Source organism: Furipterus horrens, unplaced genomic scaffold, assembly GCF_987537825.1.
Source record: "Furipterus horrens unplaced genomic scaffold, mFurHor1.1.pri manual_scaffold_13, whole genome shotgun sequence".
NCBI classification, from domain to species: domain Eukaryota; kingdom Metazoa; phylum Chordata; class Mammalia; order Chiroptera; family Furipteridae; genus Furipterus; species Furipterus horrens.
Window position 1 is genome coordinate 49,348,956 of NW_028327183.1, and position 26,403 is coordinate 49,375,358.

General features: G+C 53.0%; 1 protein-coding gene across 1 annotated transcript in view; it reads left to right on the forward strand.

The window, feature by feature from the left end:
- Positions 1 to 375: 375 nt before the first annotated feature.
- The window catches only part of LOC149995113 (myosin-14-like), a 30,797-nt gene continuing 4,769 nt past the window's right edge, over positions 376 to 26,403 (forward strand). The window contains exons 1-13 of the mRNA XM_090259122.1: positions 376 to 539; positions 4,359 to 4,546; positions 7,415 to 7,536; positions 9,918 to 9,987; positions 10,111 to 10,271; positions 11,238 to 11,346; positions 12,220 to 12,351; positions 13,165 to 13,371; positions 14,788 to 14,925; positions 16,827 to 16,950; positions 17,512 to 17,683; positions 19,269 to 19,481; positions 20,010 to 20,154. Of these exons, the coding sequence (XP_090115248.1) occupies positions 407 to 539; positions 4,359 to 4,546; positions 7,415 to 7,536; positions 9,918 to 9,987; positions 10,111 to 10,271; positions 11,238 to 11,346; positions 12,220 to 12,351; positions 13,165 to 13,371; positions 14,788 to 14,925; positions 16,827 to 16,950; positions 17,512 to 17,683; positions 19,269 to 19,481; positions 20,010 to 20,154 (1,914 nt within the window). The 5' untranslated portion in view covers positions 376 to 406. The remainder of the gene's footprint in view (positions 540 to 4,358; positions 4,547 to 7,414; positions 7,537 to 9,917; positions 9,988 to 10,110; positions 10,272 to 11,237; positions 11,347 to 12,219; positions 12,352 to 13,164; positions 13,372 to 14,787; positions 14,926 to 16,826; positions 16,951 to 17,511; positions 17,684 to 19,268; positions 19,482 to 20,009; positions 20,155 to 26,403) is intronic.

Genomic DNA, 26,403 nt, shown 5'->3' on the forward strand with positions numbered 1-26,403 from the left:
AGGGAGCCCCTGTCTGGTGGGCGGGGGTTGTGGTCAAGGCCGTGACGGCGGAACTCTCAAAGCAAAACCCTGCATTCTCCCAAGCAGCCGTCCGTGGGAAAGCGCACAGAGAGGGAATCCCCGGCGGCGGGGACAGCTCGGGGGGAAAACCTGAGGTGGAAATGCGGTTGCACGTGTGAGGAGGGACAGTGGAGAAGCCAAGGTGTCTGGAGTAGAATGAAGAAGGGAGAAAGTGGTGATGGACGGGGTCAGCGGTGGGCAGGGAAGGAAAGGGAGAGGAGTCCCGCGGGCGGAGGGTGCAGTTCAAGGTATGGACACGAGGTGGCACCAACGTCCTCCCCCCGTGGTGAAGCCTGGAGCTGGAAAATCAGGGGAGCCCGTGAACCTCCAAGTTCACCACGCTCCAATGCCTGGTTTCATTCAGGTCGACTACAAGGCCAATGAGTGGCTGATGAAAAACATGGACCCTCTGAACGACAACGTTGCCGCCCTGCTGCACCAGAGCACGGATCGGTTAACGGCGGAGATCTGGAAAGATGGTGAGGACTGGCTTTCCCCCGGCCCTGTCCCTGGGGCTCTGGGCATCCCTGCTCCCAACCCACAGTGTGAGCACCTTTGTTTCGGGGGCTGAGTTGTCTGCTCTGACGCAGCACTTCTGCAGGCCAGCCAGTTAGTGTTCCCAGTTAGTGCTGATTGATGGATATCTCAAGCCAGCATCGTATTCAATGATAAAACACTCCTCCTTAAACAAGACAAGGCTGCCCACTGTCAGCACTGCTGTGAAACACTGCTTTGGCAATACTAGCCTATGCAATCAGACCAGAAAAATAAATAAGCATGTGAGCATTGCAAAGGAAGCGATAACATTATTTGCAGGTGGCATGTGATCCCCTAAAAAGAGATTTGACTGGAAAAGAATTAATGACAAGACAACTCAGAAGGGTGCTGTTTATCAGGTTGGCCAACTTTCAGACTTTTCTTTCTTTGCTCTCTCACAAAGTTCCCCTTAGGGCCCCCAGGAAGAAGAAAGAAACAATGGACTGAGATAGAGTTTTGGAGTTGTCTTGCTCCAACAAGACCCATGTGAATTTTTCCCATCAGTCTTTTCAGAATGACACTTCTAAGAGGCATAAGCAGAAAAGCCAAATGCCTTTGTGGTAGAACCCCATACTTTCCAAGCTGCCCCCTATCCTTAGAGGGGGTTTGAGAGATGATTTTATACAGCTGGAAGCACCAACATCTTGTTTTTTTTCTGATTTCAGGTTTCTAGAATCTGTCAGTTTACCTTTATCTTTTGTAAAGATTTTATTTTATTTTTTTCAGAGAGAGGAGAAGGGAGAGAGAAAGAAAGGGAGGGAAACACCAATGTGTGGTTGCCTCTCATGCGCCCTCAACTGGGGACCTGGCCCGCAACCCAGGCATGTGCCCTGACCGGGAATCAAACCTGCAACCTTTTGGTTTGCAGGCTGGTGCTCAGTCCACTGAGCCACACCAGTCAGAGCTTGCCTTACTCTTTGATGGGGGTGAAAAGCATAGTTGTAGATGTGCCAGCCCATGCAACTAGACAAGAGAACAAAATAAGCAAGATGAGTGTTTCCCAAAACCAACTCACAGAGCGAAAGGGCATTGGATCCCTTGATGTTGTGAGCTGACTTAAGAAAGAAAAGTCTGATATTTGTGTCTTATGGAGTTTACACAGGAGGGATTGAAAAGCAGTGTTTGATGTTTAGCAACAAAACCGGATTCTGCTAGAAGCTCTCCTTCGGATTGAACGTCCCCCCACCCACCCTGCTTGTTTAGAATCTGTGCTTCATTTACATGATGTCCCAGTGACCCCTCACACGTCCCACCCCGCATGTGGCTGACTCAAAGCGTTCCAAGAGGGAGAGTGGAAACGGCAAAGCCTCTTGAGTCCTAGACTGGAACGTGGCACAGTGATCCTTCTCCCACAGCCCTCCTGAACGCAGGAGCCCACACTCGAGGCGCTGCAGGTCCCACAGAGGGGTAGGGAGTCGGGGCTAGTTTTGCATCAGTCCCTGTGACAGCTGCCCTGAGCCCAGAGCGGGAAGCCCAGCATCCTGGCAGCCCAGGGGAAAAGGCAGATGAGGACAAGCCTCAGAGAGACCAACGCCACATGCCGGGCAGAAGCCACAAGGTCGTCCTCGAGCTTCCTGGCCGTCAGGGGGAAAAGATACCTAATAGGACATACAGACTCAACCTCGAGGGAGAGAGACCTTTTCCCTCTGGTACTAAGGCTCATGGAGGACATTTGTCCCTTCAGCTGACATTGATGCCCTCAGTGGGTAGGCACAAAGATGAACAGGACAGTCTCCCTGGTTTTAGATGTTTATGGCCAGTATTCAGGCTCTCCCTCCTGCTCTGGCCCGTGCTGTTGACTAATAACCCTCCTCTTTTTTTCCTTCCTGCCACCTCCTGTCCCTCTTCTCATACTGCTCCCTTTGCATCCCCCATCTTTTGCATCTCCCCGCATCTGTCCTCTCCCCACATCTGTCCTCATTCCCCAGAACATGGGGGCTTCCAGCAGTTCTCTTTCCTTGGCTCCTTCCCACCGTCGTCCCCGGGATCTCCAGGGAGGCGCAGCTCTGCCATTTCTCCACCAGGGGGTGGGTGCTACTGTGCATCGATGGGTGAGATTTGCCAGACGAGGCGGGCGGGCCTGTTGGACCGGGAACCTGGTTTTGAACACCCGTCCCCTCTTTTCTCCATGAGGAGGTCTCTCATGCTTCTTCTTCCTCCTTGCCAGCTCTCCCAGCAGTTTCCAGACTCAGTGCTAACTAGACTCTTCTAACTAAACTGCATGCCAAAGTACAATGGGGCTACTACCAGCTGGCATTTATTGAGCACTTACTATGTGCCTTGCATTGTGCGAAGCCCTTTTATGATCATTAACACGTAGAATCCTCTGTATGACCCACTGAGGCAGGTGTTGGTACTAGTACCCCCCTTACACAGTTGAGGAAACCGAAGCACAGAGAGGTTAAGTCGCCAATCCAAGATCACACAGCCACTAAGTGGCAGGGCTGAGATTTGAACCCAGGATTTTGAGTCCCAGAGCCTCAGCTCTTACCTGTTCTATAAGAGCGTAATAAATGGCAGTTATCATTTTGATAATAACTGTAAGGATGGTGGTGGGAGGGAGATGAAACCTGGGGAGGAAAATGCTATATCTGAGCCCCCACCATACACCAGGTCCTGCCTAAGTGCAGATGACCTGGTTGACCCATGATGACCCTCATCACTGGGGACATCAGATTCAGCCCCAGCTGTAGGATCCTGAGAAACCCGGCATGATTTGGTCATCGAATTCTAGAAAAAAGCTTACTGTGAAGGCAGATTGCCTTATTTCACAGATTGCACATAAAAGCCAGACCCTATTGCAGTTTTAAAAATCCTCACCTGAGAACATATTTATGGATTTTAGAACAAGAGGAAGAGAGAGAGAAAGAGAAACATCAATGTGAGAGTGAAACATTGATTGATTGTCTTCCGTACGCACCCCAGATGGGGATCAAACCTGCAACCTTTTGGTGCATGGACTGCAATCCAAACAATTGAGCCACCCAGCCATGGCAGAGACTATTACATTTTTTAAAACATAATTTATTTATTTGTAGAGTGAGGGGAAGGGAGGAGAAAGAGAGGGAGAGAAACATCCATGTGCGGTTGCCTCTTATACACCCCCAACTGGGGACCTGGCCCACAACCCAGGCACGTGCCCTGACTGGGAATCGAACCGCAGACCCTTTGGTTCATGGGCTGGCGCTCAATCCACTGAGCCACACCAGCCAGCGCTCTATTACATTTTTAATGTGACTCTGTTTCATGTTCCTACAAATGCAGCTGTGCTTGTGATTACCCTTTTCCTTCTCTGTGCCTCGGTTTCCTCATCTGTAAAATGGGAGCGACTCTCACAGGCTTTTAAATCAGCCAGAGTACGTAAGTGCTTTGAACAGGGCCGGGCAGAGACTGCGCGCTAAGTCAGCATTTGCTATTGTTGTCTTCACCTGTCGGTAAGGAGAACGGAGATCATGTCCTTGAGGAGGAGAGGGGTCAGCGATCAGCCTTCGAGAGGACTCACCCTGCCTGGGTTTAAATCCTGCATCTGCAGTTTCTAAGCTGTGAGGCTTTGGGCGCTGCCTTCCACTTTTCTGAGCCTCAGTTTGCCCCCCAGTACAATGGGGCTGGTACTACCTACCTTACCAGGCTGTGGGAGGCACTTTATATATAAGATGCCAAGCCCTGTAAATAGTAAAGCCCTTAACCTTTGGCCAACTCAGCCCCTCCAAACTGACCACTGAGTCCCTTCTCACCCTTCATCTGATTTCCTCTTCACACAGTGGAGGGCATCGTGGGGCTGGAGCAAGTGAGCAGCCTCGGGGACGGCCCACCGGGTGGTCGCCCCCGCCGGGGCATGTTCCGGACAGTGGGGCAGCTCTACAAGGAGTCCCTGAGCCGCCTCATGGCCACACTCAGCAATACCAACCCCAGCTTCGTCCGCTGTATCGTCCCCAACCATGAGAAGAGGGTGAGTGACCTGGGCCGGGGAAGGGGAGCTCTGGCAGCTGGACTTGGCTGGAGCCACATCTGGGCCCAGCTCACCACTGACCAGATGTGTGACCCCGAGGGACTTGCCTCCCTCCCCAAATGAGTGCTCTGTTAGGAAAATTTATTTGTTCATTGGACTTACATTTTATTGAGCACCTACTAAGTGCCAGATACTAGGGATATATTAGATAGAAGCACAGCCAACCCCTATCCTCACAGTCTAATACAGAACACATATGTTCAACTAATCACCCAAAATGAATGACTGGTTGAATTTGTAGGAGTGGTAAGTACCACGTAAGGTTTTATCTGCTCAGTGAAGTCAGGGAAGGACCCCTGGAGGAGGTGGCAACTGAGCTCTGAAGCATACATGGTATTCTGAGCAGAGAATAGTTTGTGCAAAGGTCCTGTGGTAGGTTAGAGCATGGAAGGCACAAGGGATAGAAAGAAGGCCACTGGGACTGGGGATGTCATGCAGGTTTGGGGAGACCATCTCTGGCCTCCCAGGGCACTGAAAAGTATTTTTGTGGGGAAAATCAAAGAATGGGCCTCGTAGAGAAGGGTCAACATGAGAGGAAAATGAGAGCACGAAGTTAGGGTGCTTGAGGCTTACACTGTCCTTGGAAAATAGCTGTAGTTATTGGGTTGGTGGATCTCTGTACGTGTGTGTCTCTTTCTCAGGTCTACAAACACCATATTTTATCAAATCTAAGACACATGTATTTCTGACACTTTAGCATTTCTGAACTTGGGATATGGCTTATAATCAATAGCTTGTCAGAGTTTAATTGACAGGAGTTTTGCTTTCTCGGTGACATATAAAATAGAAGTGTCTCACTATTGATGGGACTTACAGTTGATAAAATATGACATCCATAGACATCCACTTCTCCAAGAAGCCCTGGTTCTTTCTGGTGGAGAATGGTGCTTAGAGTCTAAGATCTGGGTGCTGGGTGTGCTCAGGGCTATCAGGGTGGCACTCCCAGGACCTCTCAGTAAGCAGAGCTATGTTTTTATACACAAATGTATATACAAGCACACACATAGGTTTACACATGCACACACATAAATGTATACACATGTTTACTTCTGTATTTATTTTTATAACTATCTTTATACTTTGCAAACCATGCGTTCACACTATGTCAAGTTGCAGTCCAATGCCATAGAGTTCATTGTAATTCTTTCCCCTGTACAAATTCGTAACTTTTTTTTAGCCACAGGGGAGACGTCGATCTTATAATATAGTACATATTTACCTGTTTTATTGTTCCCCTTTTATGAAATCAATCTCCTGGCCTTGCTGAGTGCTTACCCACTCAAGCCTGCCAAATGTCTTGTCAAAGAGTGGGATGGAGGGAGAGAGTGGGAAAAAAGGAAGGAAGTTCTTATGAGACCGTCTTATTTATTATGTCCAATTTCCAGCTGTTTTCAGCTAATTCCTGCGGGCTCTTTCGGTGGTGAGAGAGTGCCAGCTAAGGCAGCCTAAGCGAAAGTGAGAATGTGTAGATTCACGTAATTGACAATTCCACTCTTGGGTTCAGATACAGCTGGATCCAGGTGCTCAACTGGTGGCATCAGGAATCTTTTTCCTTTGCTTGACACTGCTTTTCTGTGTGTTGCCTTCACTTTGAAGAAACCTCTCTGTGGGTCTCTTTCTCTCTCAGCACCCTCAGGGTGGCAAGGCAGCCCCCAGTGGGTCCAGCCTTCTATCTCCCAGTTCAGCAGCCCTAGGGAAAAGGGCATCTCTTGCCTCACAGCCCCAACAAAAGTCCCAGGGCAGGCTCTCATTGGCCCAGGATGGCTCTGTGCCCACCTCCGAACTGGTTACTCTGATTGGCCAGACCTGGGTCACATGACCATGCATGGAGCCAGGATGAGATTCCACCCGGTCACTCTGGACTGAGATCAGAGGGGAAGGCATGGCTCCCTCCCACAACATTGAAGCCTTATTGCCAGGACAGGGGAGTATTATATAGTCACAGACAAACAGAAACTCCCTTTTGCCAGAACACGAACAGCCTGAAGTTAGGTGCTTTTATCTCCTTTTTCACTGCTCAGTCCCCAAAACCTAGAGCAGTGCGTGGCATGTGATGGATATTCGGTAAGTGTTTGATGGATGCATGGATATAAAATAATATGCCTAAATGGCTGTAGAAAAAGATCCAGCCTGGTGGTTTTCCTGAGTTAAATCCCACCTCCCAGCAGTTCCAATTCTGCCCTAGGCTAGGGCAGGAGCATTGGGTGTGGGGTTTTGTGTGTGTGTATGGGGGTGGTTTTTGTTGTCTTAATTGTTTTAAGCTTCCCATGGGCCCTAGAGTTTAGCCGGGGTTGGGGACAACTAATCTAGAAGGTTCCATAGGAAACGGGGGATTGTGTTGACTGCTCTGGCGACATGGGCAAGGCAAAAGGTCTCTCTTGGAATGTATCATTTAAATTCGTGTACTGTTTACCATTTTTGCCATTCTTACCAAAAATAGTGATTTATGGGCTTTGTTCACACCACACACCTTGACCGACCATCCTCTGCGCTAAGTCAGCGCTTCCCGCTCCTGTTCTGTTCTACTGCGCACTTACCGTTATTTCTTTCTTTCATTTATTAGTCACTTCTCCACCTCATTTGCTGTCAGTCTCTCCCACTGGACTGCGAAGTTCCCCAGGGCAGGGATTTCTGCCTGGCACGTAGTAGGTGCTCAGTAAATTATAGGTGGAACCATACGCAATGGCCAACCAGGGCTGACCTGCGAAAACGGCCGTTCCACGTGGTTTCCCCGGACGGCTGTCGTCCCGCGAGTGGCGCCCCCATGCGGGCGCCGCTGACCCTGCGTGTCCGTTCCACCGCCCACAGGCCGGGAAGCTGGAGCCGCGGCTGGTGCTGGATCAGCTGCGCTGTAACGGCGTCCTGGAGGGCATCCGCATCTGTCGCCAAGGCTTCCCCAACCGCATCCTCTTCCAGGAGTTCCGGCAGCGGTGAGCGGGGTCAGGGGCGGCGCGGGGCTCGGGTCTGGAAGACACCCTACCTGCATCCAAAGCCTCTCGCTGCTACTTCTGAGCCGGGACAGCGGGCAAGTTCCTGAGGTTTGCTGAGGCTCAGTCTTCCCCTCTGTGATGCGGGCCAGCAGTCACCCGCTCGTGCGCTCCCGGAGAGAAAGGGCAGGGAGCATCATATTGCGATCAACGTGTTGCAATTGGCATTTCTTAAAAAAAATAGCAGTGGAATAGGCTAGAATAGAAAATATCAACTTAGAAAAAAAAGAAAGCAAATAATATGGTAAATATTACAATAAAAATTACGCTTCACACAAGCTGTATATATCAATGCTCTCCATTAGAAATAGAACATTAGACCTGTATACAATTAAAATTTTTGTAATAGCCATATTTTTTAAAGTAAAAAGAGGTAGGCAAAATTAATGTTGACAACATATTTTATTTAACTCACTACATCTAAGATATGGGGTAAATTGAACATGTAATCAGTATAAAAATTAGTGGTGAGACATTGTGCATACTTTTTTTCCTACCAAGTCTTAGAAATGTGGCGTGCCTTACACTATATTTCCATTGGTCAAAGTGAATTATAGTCCTATCAAGACAATGAAGTTGTGTTAAAGAAAAACATATTTTACACTGCTTCAGTTTTTACATTTAAAGTTCAATTAGTGAAAAGTAAATACAGTTACAAATCCAGTTCAGCTCTTGCCGGTGTGGCTCAGTTGGTTGGAGTATCGTCTGGTGTGGCTCAGTTGGTTGGAGTGTTGTCCCATACACCAAAAGGTTGTGGGTTTCATCCCCAATCAGGGCGCTATAGGAGGCAACCAATCAATATTTCTCTCTCTCCCTCTCCCTGTCCCCCTTCCTCTTCCTCTAAAATCAATAAACAGCCCTAGCTCATGTGACTCAGTGAATTGAGCGCTGGCCTGTGAACCAAAGGCTGCCGGCTCGATTCCCAGTCAGGGCACATGCCTGGGTTGTGGGCCAGGTACTCAGTTGGGGGTGCATGAGAGGCAACCACATATTGATGTTTCTCTCCAAAAAGAAAAAAAAAAGGAAAATCAATAAACATGTTTTTAAAAATTCAGTTCCGTTGCCCAGATGACATTACAAGGGCTTGGCAATCACACGTGGCCGGGAGCTGCTGTACTGGACAGTACAGGTCTGTAGTTTGCTACTCAAAGTGTGGTCCCCGGAGCAGCAACACCAGCAGCCAGCAGCTGGTCAATATGCAAATTTCAGACCCCGCCCAGGCTTACTGAACTAGGATCTGTATTTTAACAAGACCCCTGGTGATTGAGAAACCCTGATACACACACACACACACACACACACATACACACACATTCTCAAACACCAGTCTTAAAAATGTATATTATATATGACATATAAATGTGCATATATGTGTTTATAAATGGTATAGATAATATACATTATTTTATAGGAAATATTGAAATCTGGGGAGAGGGCACAGCAGGAGCAAGGCTCTGAGGACAGACCATGTATATGTTTATAAAATGTATTTTTTAAAGATTTTTTTATTTATTCATTTATTTTAGATGGGGGGGCGGGGAGAAAGAGGGAGAGAAACATCTAAATGTGTGAGAGACATCCATCAGTTGCATGCCCCCTACTGGGACCTGCAACCCAGGCAGGTGCCCCAACAGAGAATCAGACTGGCGACCTTTTGGCGCGCAGGCCAGCAATCAATCCAGTGAGCCACACTAGCTAGGGCTATAAAATGTTGTTGTTGTTGTTTTGACATTCTGAGTTCCGCTCAGAAATTGGAAAGAAATTGATGTAGAGCAGCCCAGGGCCTGACCCATAAGAGATTCAAAACATCAACTGCTGTTTAAAAACATTTTTTAAATTGATTTTTAAAGAGAGAGAGGAAGGGAGAAAGAGAAAGAGAGAAACATTGAGTTGTTCTTCCACTTATTGATGCTTCTTGCATGTGCCCTGACTGGGGATTGAACCTGCAACCTTGATGTATCACGATGCTACTCTAACCAACTGAGCTGCCTGGTCAGAGCTCAGCTGCTGTTTTTGTTATTCTTACATGCCCATTCTGAGACCCTCCGTTATTTTCTGTCTCAGTGAAAAGTGGTGGCGAGGTAATAAACGCTCATAGTCAGCACGAGGTAGGTATCCACGGAGCCAGGTCTGCTATTATCGAAGTTGGTGGCGGTGGTGCTAGTGCTCTTAGCTCAGGGTGTGGCTGAGGTCGAACGTCCACTTTTCTTACTGTTCCCGTTATTGTCATTGGTTATTGCTAGCTGTCACTCTGAGCCCAATGTCCGGCCATGGTGACAGTTTGCTGTAACTCTCGACTCCCCACCCCTGCCCGTCCCCTGCAGGTATGAGATCCTGACACCCAATGCCATCCCCAAGGGCTTTATGGACGGGAAGCAGGCCTGTGAGAAGATGGTAAGTGTGTGTGTATGTGCTCGTGTGTGTGTGTGCGCGCGCGCACAACCCCAGGAGGGAGGAGAGGGGCTGGGACCTCCCCTCTCACAGTCCCTTCTTCTTATCATCCCCGATCCCTCACAGATCCAGGCCCTAGAACTGGATCCCAACCTCTACCGCGTGGGACAGAGTAAGATTTTCTTCCGGGCGGGCGTCCTGGCCCAGCTGGAAGAGGAGCGGGACCTGAAGGTCACAGACATCATCGTGTCTTTCCAAGCAGCTGCCCGGGGATTCCTGGCTCGCAAGTGAGGCACCACACTGTCTTCTGGGGTCCCGCTGACTAAGGAGGGGCGCGCACATGCAGGGAGGGGTTGACCAGATGGCCCCAGATGGCCCCAGATGTCAAGGCCTCCAAAATGGTAGAAAGGCTGAGAGGCAAAGGGAGGGAGCCACCAGGTGCCCACGCCTCTTGGCTCTAAGGCCCCGGGGGCCCCTGTGAGCTAGGCCCAGTGCAAGGCGACACTAGAGACTCGCAGAGCTAGACTCTGTCACAGGGGGACCAACCCTCCCTGTTTGCCTGGGACTGCAGGTTTCCCAGGATGCATGATTTTCAGTGCTAACAGAGAAAGCCCCAAGTCCACTAGGTCGGGGTGGTCACCCTACTGGCCAGTCCCTCGAGGGACTTCAGTCTGGAGGGGGAGACAACAGAGGCACAAAGCAACATAGTCTGGGGCAAGATGTGCTTTGATGGGGGCCGTACAAGTGCATCAGGAGGCCCCGCAGAACAGGGCGCCCCCCAGGTCACACTTGATGCCCAGGGGGACCAAGCAGGGTGGGAAAGACGCTCTGGGCTGCAGGAATGCAGGAAGTTTGCAGGAGCATCTCCTTCTTGGAACTGGCCCGGAGGAAGGATCAGCAGATAAAAGACCCCCAAATACAAGGCTGAGGGGCGGGGGCCTTGCTTGGGGTGCTAGGGAGCCTCAGGAGTGGGTGGAGAAAGACCGCTCTGGAGGCTGGGGGCCTGGGGAAGGGGCTAGGTGAGGGTGCAGGTGGTGAAGGTGAGGCTGCGGGGCTGAGGAGGGTCAAGGCCGAGAGGGTTGAGGGCGCAGAACTGATGAACTGTCCACAAGATTTACCAGGAGTAGAACGGTGCTTGAGCACAGTAGGCACTTAATAACAGTTGACGCAGTGAAGGGAGCTCTCTGTTGCTAAGGGGGCAGGGCCTGGGGGGCTGAGCGCCCACTCTCCCACGTGCCCGTCTCCCCGCCCAGGGCCTTCCAGAAGCGGCAGCAGCAGCAGAGCGCGCTCAGGGTGATGCAGCGGAACTGCGCGGCTTACCTCAAGCTGCGACACTGGCAGTGGTGGCGGCTGTTCATCAAGGTGAGGCCGCCTGAGCAGCAAGGAGGTGGGGGCCTTGTGGGCAGGTCTGCTGGGGCAAGTGACCTCCTCTGTTTGGGCCTCAGTTTGCTGCATCTGTAAAATGGGACCAATCAGCCAGACCTTTGTTCATCGGGATTCTTTAGGTAGCAAGTGACCCAAATATCCCATTTCAACCAACATGGAAAAAAGAAGTAGGACAGCTTCAGGTGCAGCTGGATCCAGAAGACCCCTTCAGAGTCAACGATCCACGGGAAGGCCTCACAGAAATCAGAAACACTGTTATACTCGTGGTTGCAGTTTATTACGGTGAAAGGACACAGATTAAAATCAGTAAAGAGAAAAGGCACACAGGCCAGAGTTCAGGGGCCCACGCAAGCTTCCGTGTGTCTCTTCCAGTGGCGTCATGTAGACAGCTCCTAACCTTCCAGGCATGACGTGTGACCACACATATGGGATGCTGCCTGCTGGGGAGCCTCACCCAAGCCTCAGTGTCCAGGGTTGTCATTGGACCCGTCACATAGGGGCGGCTGAGCCCCGTGTGGATGACCTCTGTTACTCGGTCTCCAGCCCCTCCAGAGGTCAGCTGATACCATCCCTCAGATAAACCAAGTCATCCATCAGGCAGATATTCAAAGGGCTTAGCGGCTGCCTCTAGGACCCAGGCAAGGGCCCGTCCTTTCTTTGGAATGAGCAGGGTTTGGGCAGCCCAGGCCAGCTGAGCTAACCCTTTTCTGCACCGAAAGGACCCGAAGAGTGAGGTCGGTTATCCCGCATTCTTTGGGACCCAGGAAACCGGCCGTATGCTCAGTGTGAACGCTTAGCTCCTGGGCCCAGCCGCCTCCCAGCCATTTCACCACCTTGACCTGCCCCTAGGTGAAGCCACTGCTGCAGGTGACACGGCAGGATGAGGTGCTGCAGGCGCGGGCTCAGGAGCTGCAGAAAGTGCAGGAGCTCCAGCAACAGAGCGCCCGCGAGGTGGGCGAGCTCAAGAGCCGCTTGACACAGGTAAGGGGGCGGGGCTGAGGGTGGGGCGGGGCTGGGGTGGAGCCAAATTATAAGGGGCGGGGCTTCCGGCCGAGTCCCAGGTTCCCCGGGCAGGGCTATGGCGAGAAGGGGTAGGATAGGTCAGACCCAAGGTGCACTGGGGCTGAATAGGAGTTGAAACTCTGGTGTGACTGAGCCGTGGTGTGCAGGAGGCAGGACCCTGGGGTGTAGCCAGGGTCTTGGGTACGGGGCTGGTTCCTGCCAAGCCAAGATGCTCCAGGCGTAGGGCTCCAGGATGGGGCCGAGCACGGGAACAGCTCTGTAGCAGGGTTAGGGTATACAGGTGGTCGGCTTCTCACTGAGAATTTTTCCGTTTGCTTTTCCTAAATCATGTCCTTTGGTTAAATTGCTGGGCGGGCGTAGGAGTGTTAAATGAAATGTAAGATGGTGGAAAGGCCTCTCTGGGAATGTCTGTAGGGTGGACTGGAGAGGGGGAGACTGGAGGCCCTGAGGCTGCGGAGAGTGTCCATTGGGGGAGAACAGGCCTGAGCATGTTGGGGCTATGAGGACAGAGAGGAGGGGACGAGGCAGAGGGAGTCGGGGAAAGAAGGACAGGGCCGGGGACTGATGGAGTAGTGAGGGACAGGGCGGCACCCAGGGCTCTGACTCGGTGACCAGGGGAATGTGGGGTCATCCTGAGATGGGGACCTGGCGGAGGAATGGGTTCCAGGGCTATACCTCAAAGAGCCAAGCAAGTCAGGGGACAGGAGGGACCTGGTGTCCACTGACTGGGAGCACCGCCTGCTAACCGCTGCCCTCCCACCCCACCCCCAGCTGGAAGAGGAGCGTGCTCGCCTGGCAGAGCAACTTCGAGCAGAGACAGAGCTGTGCGCTGAGGCCGAGGAGACCAGGGGGCGGCTGGCAGCCCGCAAGCAGGAGCTGGAGCTGGTGGTGTCGGAGCTGGAGGCCCGCGTGGGTGAGGAGGAGGAGTGCAGCCGCCAGCTGCAGAACGAGAAGAAGAGGCTTCAGCAACATATACAGGTCTGGTCCCCCTGAACCCATGGGCCACCGCCCCCTCCCTTCTGTCTACCCTGCCTACCTTTGCTTTTCTCCAAACAATGTTGCTTTTGGCCATGAATTTGCAGAGAACAGCTCAAAGTGGGTTAAGCAGAAAGAACACTTTTTTGGTTCAAAGAATGGGAGACTCCAGAATGTGTAAGCTTCAGGCATGGCTGGATCCAGGTGCTGAAGTGACTTCCTCAGTACTCTGCCTCTCCCCATCTCCTGGCTCCATTTGCCTCTGTGCTGCTGCATTCACAGGCAGGCTGCTCTAGCGGGGTTGCCCTTCAAAATCTGGTGTATATTTTACATTTAAGACTCATCTCAATTTAGAGGCTGAGTTTCCATTTGGCAATTCTTATATTTCATAACTTCTGTTGAAAAAGTCGATTTACATACCCAAGTTGTTCCAAACATACTTAAAAGTATCCCACAGATTAACTGGATGTCTTATTTGAAATTTAAAATAAATAAAATAAAATAAAGCAGGACACGTAATTGCTCATTCACACTGCCCACATTTCAGGAGCTCTGGGATGTTTTCGTTGCCTCCTCTTTAGCTGGTGGGGGAGGATGGGATCCTCCCCTTCAGTTACGGAGACAGCCTGACACACCGCACCCGACCCTGGGCAGATGAGATAGACAGCAGTTTACGGGTCACGAATACTCACAAGCAGAATGAAGCAGATACCATGCCCCAGGGAGCCGCCGGGGGGCGCACTCAGGAATAGTGTGAACAACTGTGGCTGTGGGAGGCAGGCTTCGTAGTGACAAGAAGGGGAGGTGACCCTGGTTCCTGCAGGAAGATGCGATGGTTGGTTTGACTCATTCCCAATGGCAAGCCACTGACTTCCCCTCTGCAGGGACAGGCAGGCACGGTGCCTGGTCCCTGCGGTACAGAGGGCTCCTTGGCTCGGGGACCTTGTCCATGGAGCAGAGCGGGTAGGAGGGCTTATGGCCAGGATGCTATAGTTCCCCCCAATTTTACCAGATGTCAAGGCAGCTCATAATGTTGAATCGTAATTTCTGGGTTCACACCTAAGTCTCCACATGCCATAGGGGACAGTGCCCACCTACATGACATGTTTATTTATCATGTTTATGTTGATCTAAATCTTCACGCACGCACGAGAATGTAGTTTCCACAAGGACAACAGTGTTTGTCCTCGGTGCCTAGAACAGTGCCTGGCACACACTAGGCACTCAGTCAATGCCTGTTGAGCTGGTGAGTGGAACAGAAAGACCAGAAAGGGTTTTATCCTCCCCAGCCTTGCCCAGAGTGTGGACCCATCTGAGTCCCGAGCCCCAGGGGTCCGTGGACCGTCACCTCCACCCCATCCTCCCCATCACACCCCGGCCCCAGCCCTGGGGCCTCACTCGCCCTCCTCCCCATGGCAGGAGCTGGAGTCTCACCTCGAGGCAGAGGAGGCTGCCCGGCAGAAGCTTCAGCTGGAGAAGGTGACGACGGAGGCAAAGCTGAAGAAATTTGAGGAAGATCTGCTGCTCCTGGAAGACCAGAACGCCAAGCTGGGCAAGGTCAGTGACCGTGACCCCCCGGGCAGGGGGCGTGGGCATGTTGGTGGGTGTGTGGGTCCCTCTGCCTGTCTGCCCCCAGTTCACCCTGCCACAGGGTCTGTGTCCCTCGCAGTCTGGGCTGTATTTCCCTTGATCCCTGTCTCTCTCCTTGTCTCCCTCTGTCACATGGTCACTCAAGAAGGTGCTGACTGAGCAATGACTGTGTGACTGTGTGTCGTTACCTGTCACTCTATCACAAGACACCCCAGAGCCGCACAGCTGCAAACAGCCACCGTTTCATTCTATCCCATCGTTCTGCAGCTCGGCCTGTGGCCCTCTCAGGCGGTCACCTCTCAGGTGGCCGGGGCTGGGTGTCTGGTGTCTCCGTGCCCCTCTGTGTGGCCTGTCTCCCCATGAGAGAGCCTGGATGCCTGGCACAGCTGCTCAGGGCCCCAGGGCAGGGAAGCAGAAGCAGTCAGCATCACCTCCATTGAATTCTGTCCATCAGGTGTTGGCGAACATTTGCTCTGGAAGGCCAGACAGTGAACATCTGCAGGCCACTCCGTGGCTGTCACGGCTGCTCAATTCTGCCATCGTGGCTGAGAGCAGCTCCAGACTGTTCACAATCAGACAGGCATGGCTGTGTCCCCATAAAACTTTACCTGTAGAAACAGGCAGCGGCCTGGGTTTGCCCTGCAGACCGTGCTGTGCAGACCACCAAGCTTAAAGCAGTCACGGATTCGGAGGCAGGGAATTAGACTCCACCCCAGTATGAGGGCATGGTGAAGGGCCTGCCGCCGTCTCGAACCAACCACGGCCAGGGCTGCGTTCGGCACAGGGGACGAAAGCCACCCATGCCCTCCCAGGGGAAAGGGATGCTACATGAGTCACCACAGGAAATAAGCATAATCACACTGTGTGACTTAGTTATAATTACTGTGGCAGGAAAGAACAGAAAACTGTGGAGAGGGGTGGCCTGATCTCTTCTGGGGGTGGTCAGGGTGGCCTCAGGCTTTCTGGAGGACCCATGCCTGAGCAGAGCTCAAGGATGCACAGGAGTTTTCTGGAACCTTCCTGTGGTGCTGTGGCTATTCTATCGTACTCTGTTCCATTTCCTTCTTTAAAAAGAAAAGATTTTATTTATTTATTTATTTATTTATTTATTTATTTATAGAAAGAGGGGACAGGAGGGGGGAAAGAGAGGGAGAGAAACATCAATGTGTGGTTGCCCCTCGCACACCCCCAACCGGGGACCTGGCCCACAACCCAGGCATGTGCCCTGACTGGGAATCGAACCGGTGATCCTTTGGTTTGCAGGCCAGAGCTCAGTCCACTGAGCCGCACCAGCCAGGGCCCATTTCCTTCTTTTTAAGGGTCGTGCTGACCCACTGCATGGATTTCTAAAACTGCTCTCAGTTTGGAAAGCACTGCTCTGGGCTGGTGCCTCGCAAACGCTCACGAGCACAGACCCGTGCACCTGGGGAGCCTGTGCAGCAGGCCCGGTGTGCGACCGAGACCCGGCTTCTCCAACAAGCTCCCGTTTGAGGCTGACGCTGCCGGTCCACGAGCCACACTTGGGGCAGCAGCGAGGGTCCAGCACTCACACACGATGCTGCAGGCGTGGGTTGCAGTGTCGTTTACAAGAGCAAATGATTAGAATCACCCTCTGGGCTCATCCGGGGTTGGTGGTCAGTGAGTGGTGCTGTATTTCCAATAACGCGAGTCTGCACTGCAGTTAACAGGCATGACCGGGCGGGCTGGGATGGGTGTACAGACCCTAGACTAGAACGGAAGGGAGGAAGGGATTGGGGGCAGGAGGATCGGAGGGAATGGAGACAAGCAGACACCCCAAAGAGAACGATGCCTGAGATGGGGGTCAGGCAAGGGCTGCCCCTGACGGCCCCACCTCCCACGGCCCTCAGGAGCGGAAGTTGCTGGAGGAGCGTCTGGCCGAGTTCTCGTCCCAGGCCGCCGAGGAGGAGGAGAAGATCAAGAGCCTCAATAAGCTCCGACTGAAATATGAGGCCACGATGGCAGACATGGAGGGTGAGTGCCCTCCCGCAGTGGGCAGCCGTGGGGGGGCTGTGCATGCTCCCTGGGGACCCCTGGGGCCAGCCTCTGGTGCCACACGGAGCCTCAGTGGTCGTATCTGCTAAATGGGGGTAAGAAGGCTTGAGACAGTGGGTGTCCTCTTAGCTCTTACGTTGTTTCTTTCTCTCGGTGCCATTTCCTTGTCTTGGGTCTCTCCCTCTCTCTGACTGTCCCACTCACTGCTTCAGATGCTTTTTTGGTCCCTCTGCCTCTCTGTCTTTTGCTATGGACTCAGAAGCAGAAGCAGAAGGGATCAAGCGCCGGAGGCCGGTGGCCGGGAAGACAGGGAGGAGAGGGCAGGGCAGAGAGGCAGTAAGCAGGAGCAGAGGCCGTCCTTGGGGGCGAGGAGAAGGGGGCAGTGTCTGAGGGTCTGGCCGGGAAGCTGGAAAGAGGAGGGAGATGCTGAGCCGAGTCTGACACCTGGCAAGTGCCGGGCCGTGGGTCTCCGCGGGAGCTGCCAGGCGTGGGGCATGTGGGTGTGGCGCCCGTGTGCATGGCCCCCACTCCCGTTTCCAGACCGCCTACGGAAGGAGGAGAAGGGCCGCCAGGAGCTGGAGAAGCTGAAGCGGCGGCTGGACGGGGAGAGCTCCGAGCTGCAGGAGCAGATGGTGGAACAGCAGCAGCGCGTGGAGGAGCTGCGGGCCCAGCTGGGCCGCAAGGAGGAGGAGCTGCAGGCCGCCCTGGCCAGGTGCGGGGTCGGGGTGGGAGGTCGGCGGGGTACGGAGCACTGCACCTGGCCTGCCAGCACGGGGGCTCACCCCAGCGACGCCCTCCCGGGGCGGGGCTGCTCACTGGCTGTGCACCCGCCACCCCCTCTCTGAGCCTCAGTGTCCCCTGTGTGAACTGGCCTTGACGAGAGCTCCAAGCCCACCTGCTTAAGGGAACGATGAAACTAGGCCCTGGTGTCTAGTAACTTGCATGGTTCTGGGTTCAGAACTGGGGCAAGAAAATGGGATTTCTCCCTCCCCTGCTCAGCTTCCCCTCACCGAGCAGCCCAGGTTCAGCGTGACTTGAGAAGCAGTCAGACCATCTTAGGCACCAGAATCATTATAATGACACATTCATGATTATTGAACACCTCCCATGTCCTAGATGTGGTGCTGGGCTTTTCAAATGCTTTTGATCCACGGCACTTTATGCAAACCGAGACACCCTTGACTGTAGGAAAAATGTGCTTCTTAGAACTGCTGGTCCAGGGAGAGTGTGTGTGTGTGTGTAAGGACACGCACCCTGAGTCTGACTTCTGGGTTCAAATCCTGGCTCCTCCCCTTTCTGGTCATGTGACCTCACCCAAATGACATCACCACTGTAGCTTCAGTTTCTTCCTCTATAAAGTGGGGGTTAATGTAGGAATTAAATAAGAAGGTGCTCATAAAATGCTTGGCACACCCTGAGCCCTCAGTAACTGCTGGGTGTGTCTGTTACCACTTTTCATTACTTTATTGCTTTGTTCTTGTTATATTTTTAATAGACTTTATTTTTAGAGAGAGGAGAAGGGAGGGAGGCAGAGTGGGAGAGAAACATTGATGTGAGAGAGAAACATTGATCGGTTGCCTCTCCCACGATCGGGGAAGGAACCTGCAACCCAGGCATGTGCCCTGACTGGGAATTGAACCAGCAACCTTTGCAGGATGATGCCCAACTAAGCCACACCAGTCAGGGCAGACTTTCCTATTCTCGATAAGGGGGATCATACAGCATTCTTATTAATTTTATTGCCATTCTCACGGCAGCCCGTGAAGTAGGGTGTTCATGCCTCTCACAGACCAGGAGCCTGCTGTTTAGAGAGGTTGTCACTTGCCAGGCAGGTGACCCAGCAGCGGATACAAACCCCTGTCAGCGCAACCCCCCGTCAGAGCTGCCCCTCCATTCCACTTCTCTTTGCAAGAGGCTGTGTTCTATAGAGGTTATGGGGCGGGTCTCCGGGATCAGCTCTGCCACTTGCTGACCGTGTGCCATGGGCACATGCTTTCCCTGCTCTGCGCCTCGGTTTCCTCGTCTGGCATAAGCGTTACCATAGAGCAAAGGGCTTGCACATGGCAGGGTCTTACTTAGCAAGTGTCCCTGGGATTAGTTAGTGTTGCTCCACTTTTACAGCTCAGAAATTGAGGCTCTGAATCCTGGAGGCACATGCCCAGGGGCAGAGCTGTGTGTGAACCCAGCACAGGTCCCCCCAAAGAGGCCACATCTGGCCTCTTCGCCCCCAGAAGAGGAGGCCTTCCCTGCCCCTTGCCTGCCTCTGTAACTAACTCCAAGGTCCTGTCTGCCCCCAGGGTAGAGGAGGAGGGCGGGTCACGGGCCCAGCTGCTCAAATCCCTTCGGGAGGCGCAGGTAGGACTGGCCGAGGCCCAGGAAGACCTGGAGGCCGAGCGTGCGGCCAGGGCCAAGGCAGAGAAGCAGCGGCGGGACCTAGGCGAGGAGCTGGAGGCCCTGCAGGGCGAGCTGGAAGATACGCTGGACTCGACCAACGCTCAGCAGGAGCTCCGGTGAGGCCCGGCTGCCCGGCGCCGGCACAGCCTGGGCACGTGCAGGGGCGGGGGAGGGAAGAAGGCCTTGGGTGCGAATTCTCCATCTCTACAGAGGGTTCGTCATTCAACAGTTGTTTACTGAGTACTAGCTCTGGACCAGCTGGGGACAGAGATGAGTCAGACCCAGGCATGGCCCCCAGGAACTCCCAGTCTCGGGGGAGGCAGATTTGGGCAAAGAGCAGACCCGGTCCAGAAGAAAGTGGGCTTTGATGGAGTCATGTAGCATGGTAAGAGAAGGCCCCTAAGCCGCCTCCACGGGAGGAAGTTCAGGAAGTCATCCCTGGGAAGGGGCCTTTTGAACAGGGTTTTGAAAGATGAGTAGGAGTTCACCCCTAAAGCCACATTCCCCCCTCGGCGTACACTGAGGTCCCATTCTTGGACAGATACAATAAACGGAAGCCCAACCAGTTGTTGGGGGGCTCCCCCATAGTCCCTGCCTTCCCCTGTTCTGAAATTCTGTTCCCTGTCCCTGTCCCCCAATCAAAGGTCCAAGAGGGAACAGGAGGTGACGGAGTTGAAGAAGACTCTGGAGGAGGAGACACGCATTCACGAGGTGGCAGTGCAGGAGCTGAGGCAGCGCCACACTCAGGCGCTGGGAGAGCTGGCGGAACAGCTGGAACAGGCCCGGAGGGTGGGTTACGGCAGGAGTGGGGGTGGGGCCCAGGGAGGGAGGGCAGGATGCTGGGTTGGAGGAGGTGTCCTTGGCAGGTTCCAGGCCAGCCCATCTGCCTGGGGTTCCTTCCTCACACATCCACGTCCTCGTTCCATCTTCATTCAGCATTCGCTGGGTGCGCACCAGCCGTGAACAAAACCACCAACGAACCTTTCCCTGCGGAGCTCCTGTTTTAGCAGGAAAGGCAGAGTGTAGACAATGTAAACATATTCATAATTGATACTGGGGTAATGAGTGCTACAGGGAAATGATGAACAGGAAAGGGGGATCAGGTGCTAAGTCAGGGGCTTGTGACTTTAAATAGAGGCCATGGAGGGGCTCTGTGAGAAGTGACATCTGAGTTAAAAAACTGAGGGAGCTGAGGGTTGAGCCATCCCAGCATCAGTGGGGAGGTGAGTTCCAGGCAGGGGGCATAACCAGTGCACAGGCCTTGAGGCAGGAATGTGCCTTGTTGTTTAAGGAATAGTGAGGACTTCCAGCGGGAATAGCCAGTGCAAAGGCCCTGAGGCAAGAACGTGCATGACATGGTTGGTGGGGAGAATCATAAATCTTTGCTTGTTTCTCTTCCCTTCAGGTTGGGTGGGCTGGTGTGGGGCCAGCAGAGTACTCCCAGCAGCGACGGTGGCGGAGGCGGTCGGTGTCAGCGCCCGGAGCGGCGCCGTCCGCGGTGGGAGAGCGGGGACGGCGGCGCCGGGAGCGGGAGCTGGGGCGGCGGCGGAGGTGCTATCGACCACTGCCTCTCCGGCCGCCCCCGCTCCCATCGCCTCCGCCGCCGCCGCCGCCGCTCCGGCCGCTGCCACCGATAACACCTCCGCCGGCCGTCCCCGCTCCCACCGCCCCTCCGACGGCCTCTCCTACCTCTGCCGCCACTGGGGCCGGGGTCGGCGGCGCCTGGAGCGGGGGTGGCGGCTGTGGGACCGTGGCCGGCGGTGGCGAGAACGGGGGCTGCGGCAGTGGAATCGGGGCCGGCGTCGGCGGGAGCGGCGGGAGCTGGAGCTGGGGTGACGGCGGAGGTGCTATCGGCGGGAGGGCCCGGAGCGGGAGCGGCGGTGGCCGATAGCGCCACCGCCGACGCCCCAGGTCCTGCCGCCGCCCCAGCTCCCGCCGCCGCTCGCGCCGCCGCCTCCGGCCCTGGTCCCACCGCCGTCGCCCCCACTCCCGCCGCCGCGGCCCCCCGACCCCATCCTAGCGCCGCCGCCCCGTGTCCCAGCGCCGCCGCTCCGGGCCCTCCCGCCGATAGCACCTCCGCCGCCGCCACCGGGTCCCGCCGCCGCCGCCCTCCGGGTCCCACCGCGGCCACCCCCGGGTCCCACCGCGACCGCCCCACCGATCCATCGCCGCCGCCCCCGCCCCCGCCGACCCTCAGACGGCCTCTCCGACCTCTGCCGCCGCTGGGACCGGGGGCGGCGGCGGTGGGACCCGGGGCGGCGGCGGTGGGACGGGGGCCGGAGGCGGCGGCGCGAGCGGCGGCGGTAGCTGGGGCGTCGGCAGGACCTGTGGCATCGGCGGAGGTGCTATCAGCCACCGCCTCTCCCGCCGCCCCCGCTCCCGCCTCCTCCGCCGCCGCTCCGGGCCCTCCCGCCGATAGCACCTCCGCCGCCGTCCCCGCTTCTGTCAAAGACGCCGCCGCTGATCCGACAGGCGGCGCCACCGACCCCGCTCCCACCGCCCCTCCGACGGCCTCTCCTACCTCCGCCGCCGCTGGGGCCGTCTCCGCCACCGCTCCCGCTCCGGCCGCTGCGACCCACCGCCTCCGCCACCGTCGCTGCTGGGAGTACTCTGCTGGCCCCACACCAGCCCACCCAACCTGAAGGCCCCATCCCCGCGCCCCACCGTACGCAAGTGACCTTACGCCCTGCCCTTTGTCCCCGCCCCTGGCTGCCACTGGCCGAGGGCTTCCTTTGGTAGGCGAAGATCGGCGCTGCCATTGGCCGACAGGGCCGCCGATCACTGCCCCTCTGGCTTCCTCCTCCCCTGCGCCCGCCCACCAGACTGCCCCGCCCCGGGAGTGCGTAGAGGCTCCAGTAGCATCTGCTGCGGCCGCGGGGCGCCCGGGACACTGGTGGCGCCCCGACCGCAGGGACCCGAAGCGGCCCGGCACCTGAGAGGCGGGCCCGAGCGCAGGTAGGCAGCGGGCCCAGGAGGCCGCGTCCATGGGCCCGCGACGGCCGGGCGGCAGGGACCGCGCGCTCTGTTGGGGGCGCGGGGCACGGGGCGGAGGTGCCCGGGCGCGCGGTGCAGCGGAGCACCGTGGTGCGAGGGAAGGCCCGGCCCGCATCCCGGCGCTTGCGGAGCCACCCTGCGTACGCGGCCCGGCTCTGAGGCGGTGGCCGGCCGGGGCATGCCGGGGAGCCCGCGCTGAGCCCGGCCTCCGTCTCCCGAGCCCGCCGTGGATGGTGCCGCCGCCGGCCGCCGCGCAGCGCGCCGGACCGGGCCGTCGGGCCTCGCCGCGCAGCCGCGCCGACCACACACTTGTCACAAGTGGGAAAGATACATGTGTGAGGGGAGCTCCAGGGTCCTTGAATAGCCCTGTGGCTCCGCTTTTCTGTAGTGAGAAGTTACAGTGAAAACTGGGGCCACCGAACTGGGATCCTTCATTGCAGGAGGGCCAGTTGCGTCTTGGAATGGCAGGGGCCAGGAATTTCCCGAGTCTGATTATTTTCCTTTCCCCACGGCAGGGTTACATGGGTGAAAGACTGTAGGTGCCTTGGGGGAAAGGCAGGAGAAAAATTAACAGTATACAGTTTGGGTAGTGTACTGGGGTCCTTCCTCAAGGGGTCTGCCGACTGGCTCAGTGAGGAACACAGTTAAGGAGCCATGACTCTTTGTGTTGGTGATTCAATTGATATTTCTGCTTACTTGACCTAGGACTCTTCTGCTTATATAGATTAAGTAGGAGTTTAATAGACTGCCCATGTTAGCCCTGACTGGTGTGGTTCAGTGGGCTGAGTGTCATCCTGTGAACCAAAATGTTGCTGGTTCAATTCCTGGTCAGGGCATGTGCCTGGGTTGCAGGCCAGGTCCCTGGCTGGGGTGTGTGTGTGAGAGACAACTGATGGATGTATCTCCCTCACATCTTTTTCCCCTCTCTTTCTCCCTCCTTTCTCCACTCTTTAAAAACAAATAAATGAAAATCTTCAAAAGAACCAAACAGACAGCTCATCTGCTTCTCTTCCAGGAGCACCATGATCCACTAGCCAGAGCCAAAGGCGTCTGTGAATGAGATTGTCCTGGTGATGCGTTTGGCTCCGCCACCCTCTGTCTTTGACCGGTGAGGACCATTATTTGGCCCCTGCCATTCCAAGACGCAATTAGCCCTCCTGCGATGAAGGATCCCAGTTCAGTGGCCCTAGCTTTCACTGTAACTTCTCACTACAGAAAAGAGGAGCCCCAGGGCTATTCAAGGACCCTGGAGCTCCCCTCACACATGTATTTTTCCCAGTTGTGAGAAGTGCGTCCTTTGGGTCCTCCTGGCATGGGTGGGCAGGTCCTACATGACAAACCCACTCTAACAGGCTAATTTCCCTCGATGTTTCACCTTCACTTAGTGTGCATCCCCTTTTGGTCCAACGGACCAAACTAACTGAGAATGCTTTCTAACCCCTCGAGCTACAACGTCAGGTCCAGAATCTCTGCTTAGTGGTCCTAAATTAATAAAGTCGGCCTGATCCACCTGGCCCAACTTTATGTTCATTCCACTAATATCCCTGAGCTTTTCTTTAGATAGGCCTATTCATATTTACTGTTTCTTCTTGCATCAATTTTATAGAAATTTGCCTATTTCATCTAAATTACGTAATTTGTTGGCGTATGGTTGTTCATAGTACTCATTTATACTTCTTTTTATTTTGGCAATGGCATTGGCGATGTTATTTCTTTTACTTCTGACTTAAGTAGTTCAAGTTTTTTCCCCTCCTTTATGCTTAGTTCATCTGGCTAAAGATTTGTGAATGTCGAGCTTTCAAAGGACCATCTTTTGCTTTCACTGATTTTCTCTATTGTTTTTTCTACTCCTATTTATTTCTACTCTAATCCTTATACATCCTTGTTTCTGCTCGCTTTGGGTTTACTTTGCTCTTCTTTTTCTGCTTTTCGAGGTGGAGAATTAGAGAAAGAATTTAAATTAACATAAGCATTTACAGTCATAACTTCCTTCCAAGCTCTGCTTTAGCTGTTCATCCCGTAAGTTTTGGTGTGCTGTGTTTCTGTTTTCGTCTGTCTCAAAGTGCTTTCAGTTTCTCTTATGATGTTTTTGACCCATTGGTGATTTAAGAGTGTGTTGTTTATTTTTCAGTTATTTGAGAATTTTCCAGCTTTCCTTCTGTTATTAATTTCTAATTTAATTCCCTAGTAGTCAGAAATGTGCTTTATAGGACTTCAGTTATTTAAAATTTAATGTAGCTTGCCTTATGGCCTACCAAATGGCTTATCCTGGGGAATTTTCCATTTGAGAACGGGGGAATGTGCATTTGAGAAGATGTATTCTGCCTGCTGAACACCTCTCTGTGCCTGTCTGTTAGGTCTGTTTGGTTTATAATGTTTTTCAGGTCTTCTATATCCTTGCGCATCTTCTCATTATTCCTCTTTATTGAAAGAGGAATATTGAAGTCTCCGATAATTATTGTTGAATTGTGTATTTTTTTTTTTAGTGTTGTCAATTTTTGCTTCATGTGTTATGATCCTCTGTTAGGTTCATTATATATTTATAATGGTTATATCTTCTTGTTGGATTGACCTTTTCATTATAATAAGTTCCATTATAATGTGTAGCACTTTGCTTTAAAGTATGTTTGTTATTAGTACAGCCGTTGCCGTGCTCTTGTGGTTGCTCTTTGCGCGGTATATCTTTTTCCTCTGTTTACTTTAAACCTGTTTGTACCTTTGGGTCTAAAATGTAGCTCCTTTAGTCAGCATACAGTTAGGTCTTGTTTTTTATCCAGTCTTTCTCTCCTTTAATTGGACTGTTTAATCCTTTCACACATGGTACGCTTATTGATAGAGTTTATGTCTGATATTTTGGTTTCCATGTCTCATATCATTTTTCTTCCTTTCTTCTTTACTGCTTTCTTTTTCATTAAGCAGATATTTTTATTGTGCTATGTTAATTCTTTTACTGGTTTTTTTAATCTATATTTTTTGAGACAGCTTCTTAGTAGCTTCTCTAGGTCTCCATTATAGATTTTACCAGACTCTACTTCAGATTTATAGTATCTCAGTTCCAGCAAAATGTAGAAATGTTGCACCTGTACAATTCTAGTCCCTACTCACTGTGTTTTGTGCTGTTGTTACATGTATATGTAGATGTATAATGTTTATGCTGCATGCCCATGCCCATCAGTACATTGTTATAATTATGACTTTTTATAGTTCTGTGTATTTTAGTGAAGCTGAGAGAATAGAGAAGAGCAAGTACTTTTATGGAGTTTGTTGTATTAATCCCTTTATTTAAGAATTTTGTTTTCTTTCTTTCTGTGAATTCAAATTGCCACCTGGTGTCCTCTCCGTGCTCCCTTGTCCCGCCCACTGTTACTGGGAAGTGTGCAGCTTTGTCCCCGCCTCCTGCTGTACACGGCTCTTTCTGTAGATTAGAGGTCCAAGAACACAAACACGCACGTATGATATATGTGTTATGTATGTTTAGATATACAACATGTAATAGATACATGTTTAGATATATATATATAATTTATATCTTCACATGTGTTTAGATATCTACAGGATGGGGTAAAAGTAGGTTTACAGTTGTTTGTGTGGAAAATAATAGAATAATTAGTAAGTGATAATATGAGAATAAACTCTGTGTTTCATGTACTCAGAACTGTAAATGTACTTTTGCCCTATCCTGTATATCAGTAATTGTTTTTAAGTCAGTTAAGAGAAGAAAGGACAAATGTGCATTAATATGGTATTTTGTAATTACATATGAAATTATTTTCATCAGAGCTCTTTGTTTTCTCTTGTGAATTGAACTACTGTATGGTGCCATTTGCTGATAGTTCGAAGAACTTCCTTCACAATTTCTTGTTCACTGGGTCTGCTAGAAGTTTCTGTTTGCCTTGTAATGTCCTAGTTTCTCCATTGATTTTGAAACATAGTTTTGCCGGATGTAATATTTTTAGCTGACAGCTTCTTTATTCAGCACTTTGAATATGGCCATCCCACTCCTTTGTGGTCACCATTGTTTCTGACTGGAAGTCAGTTTTTAAA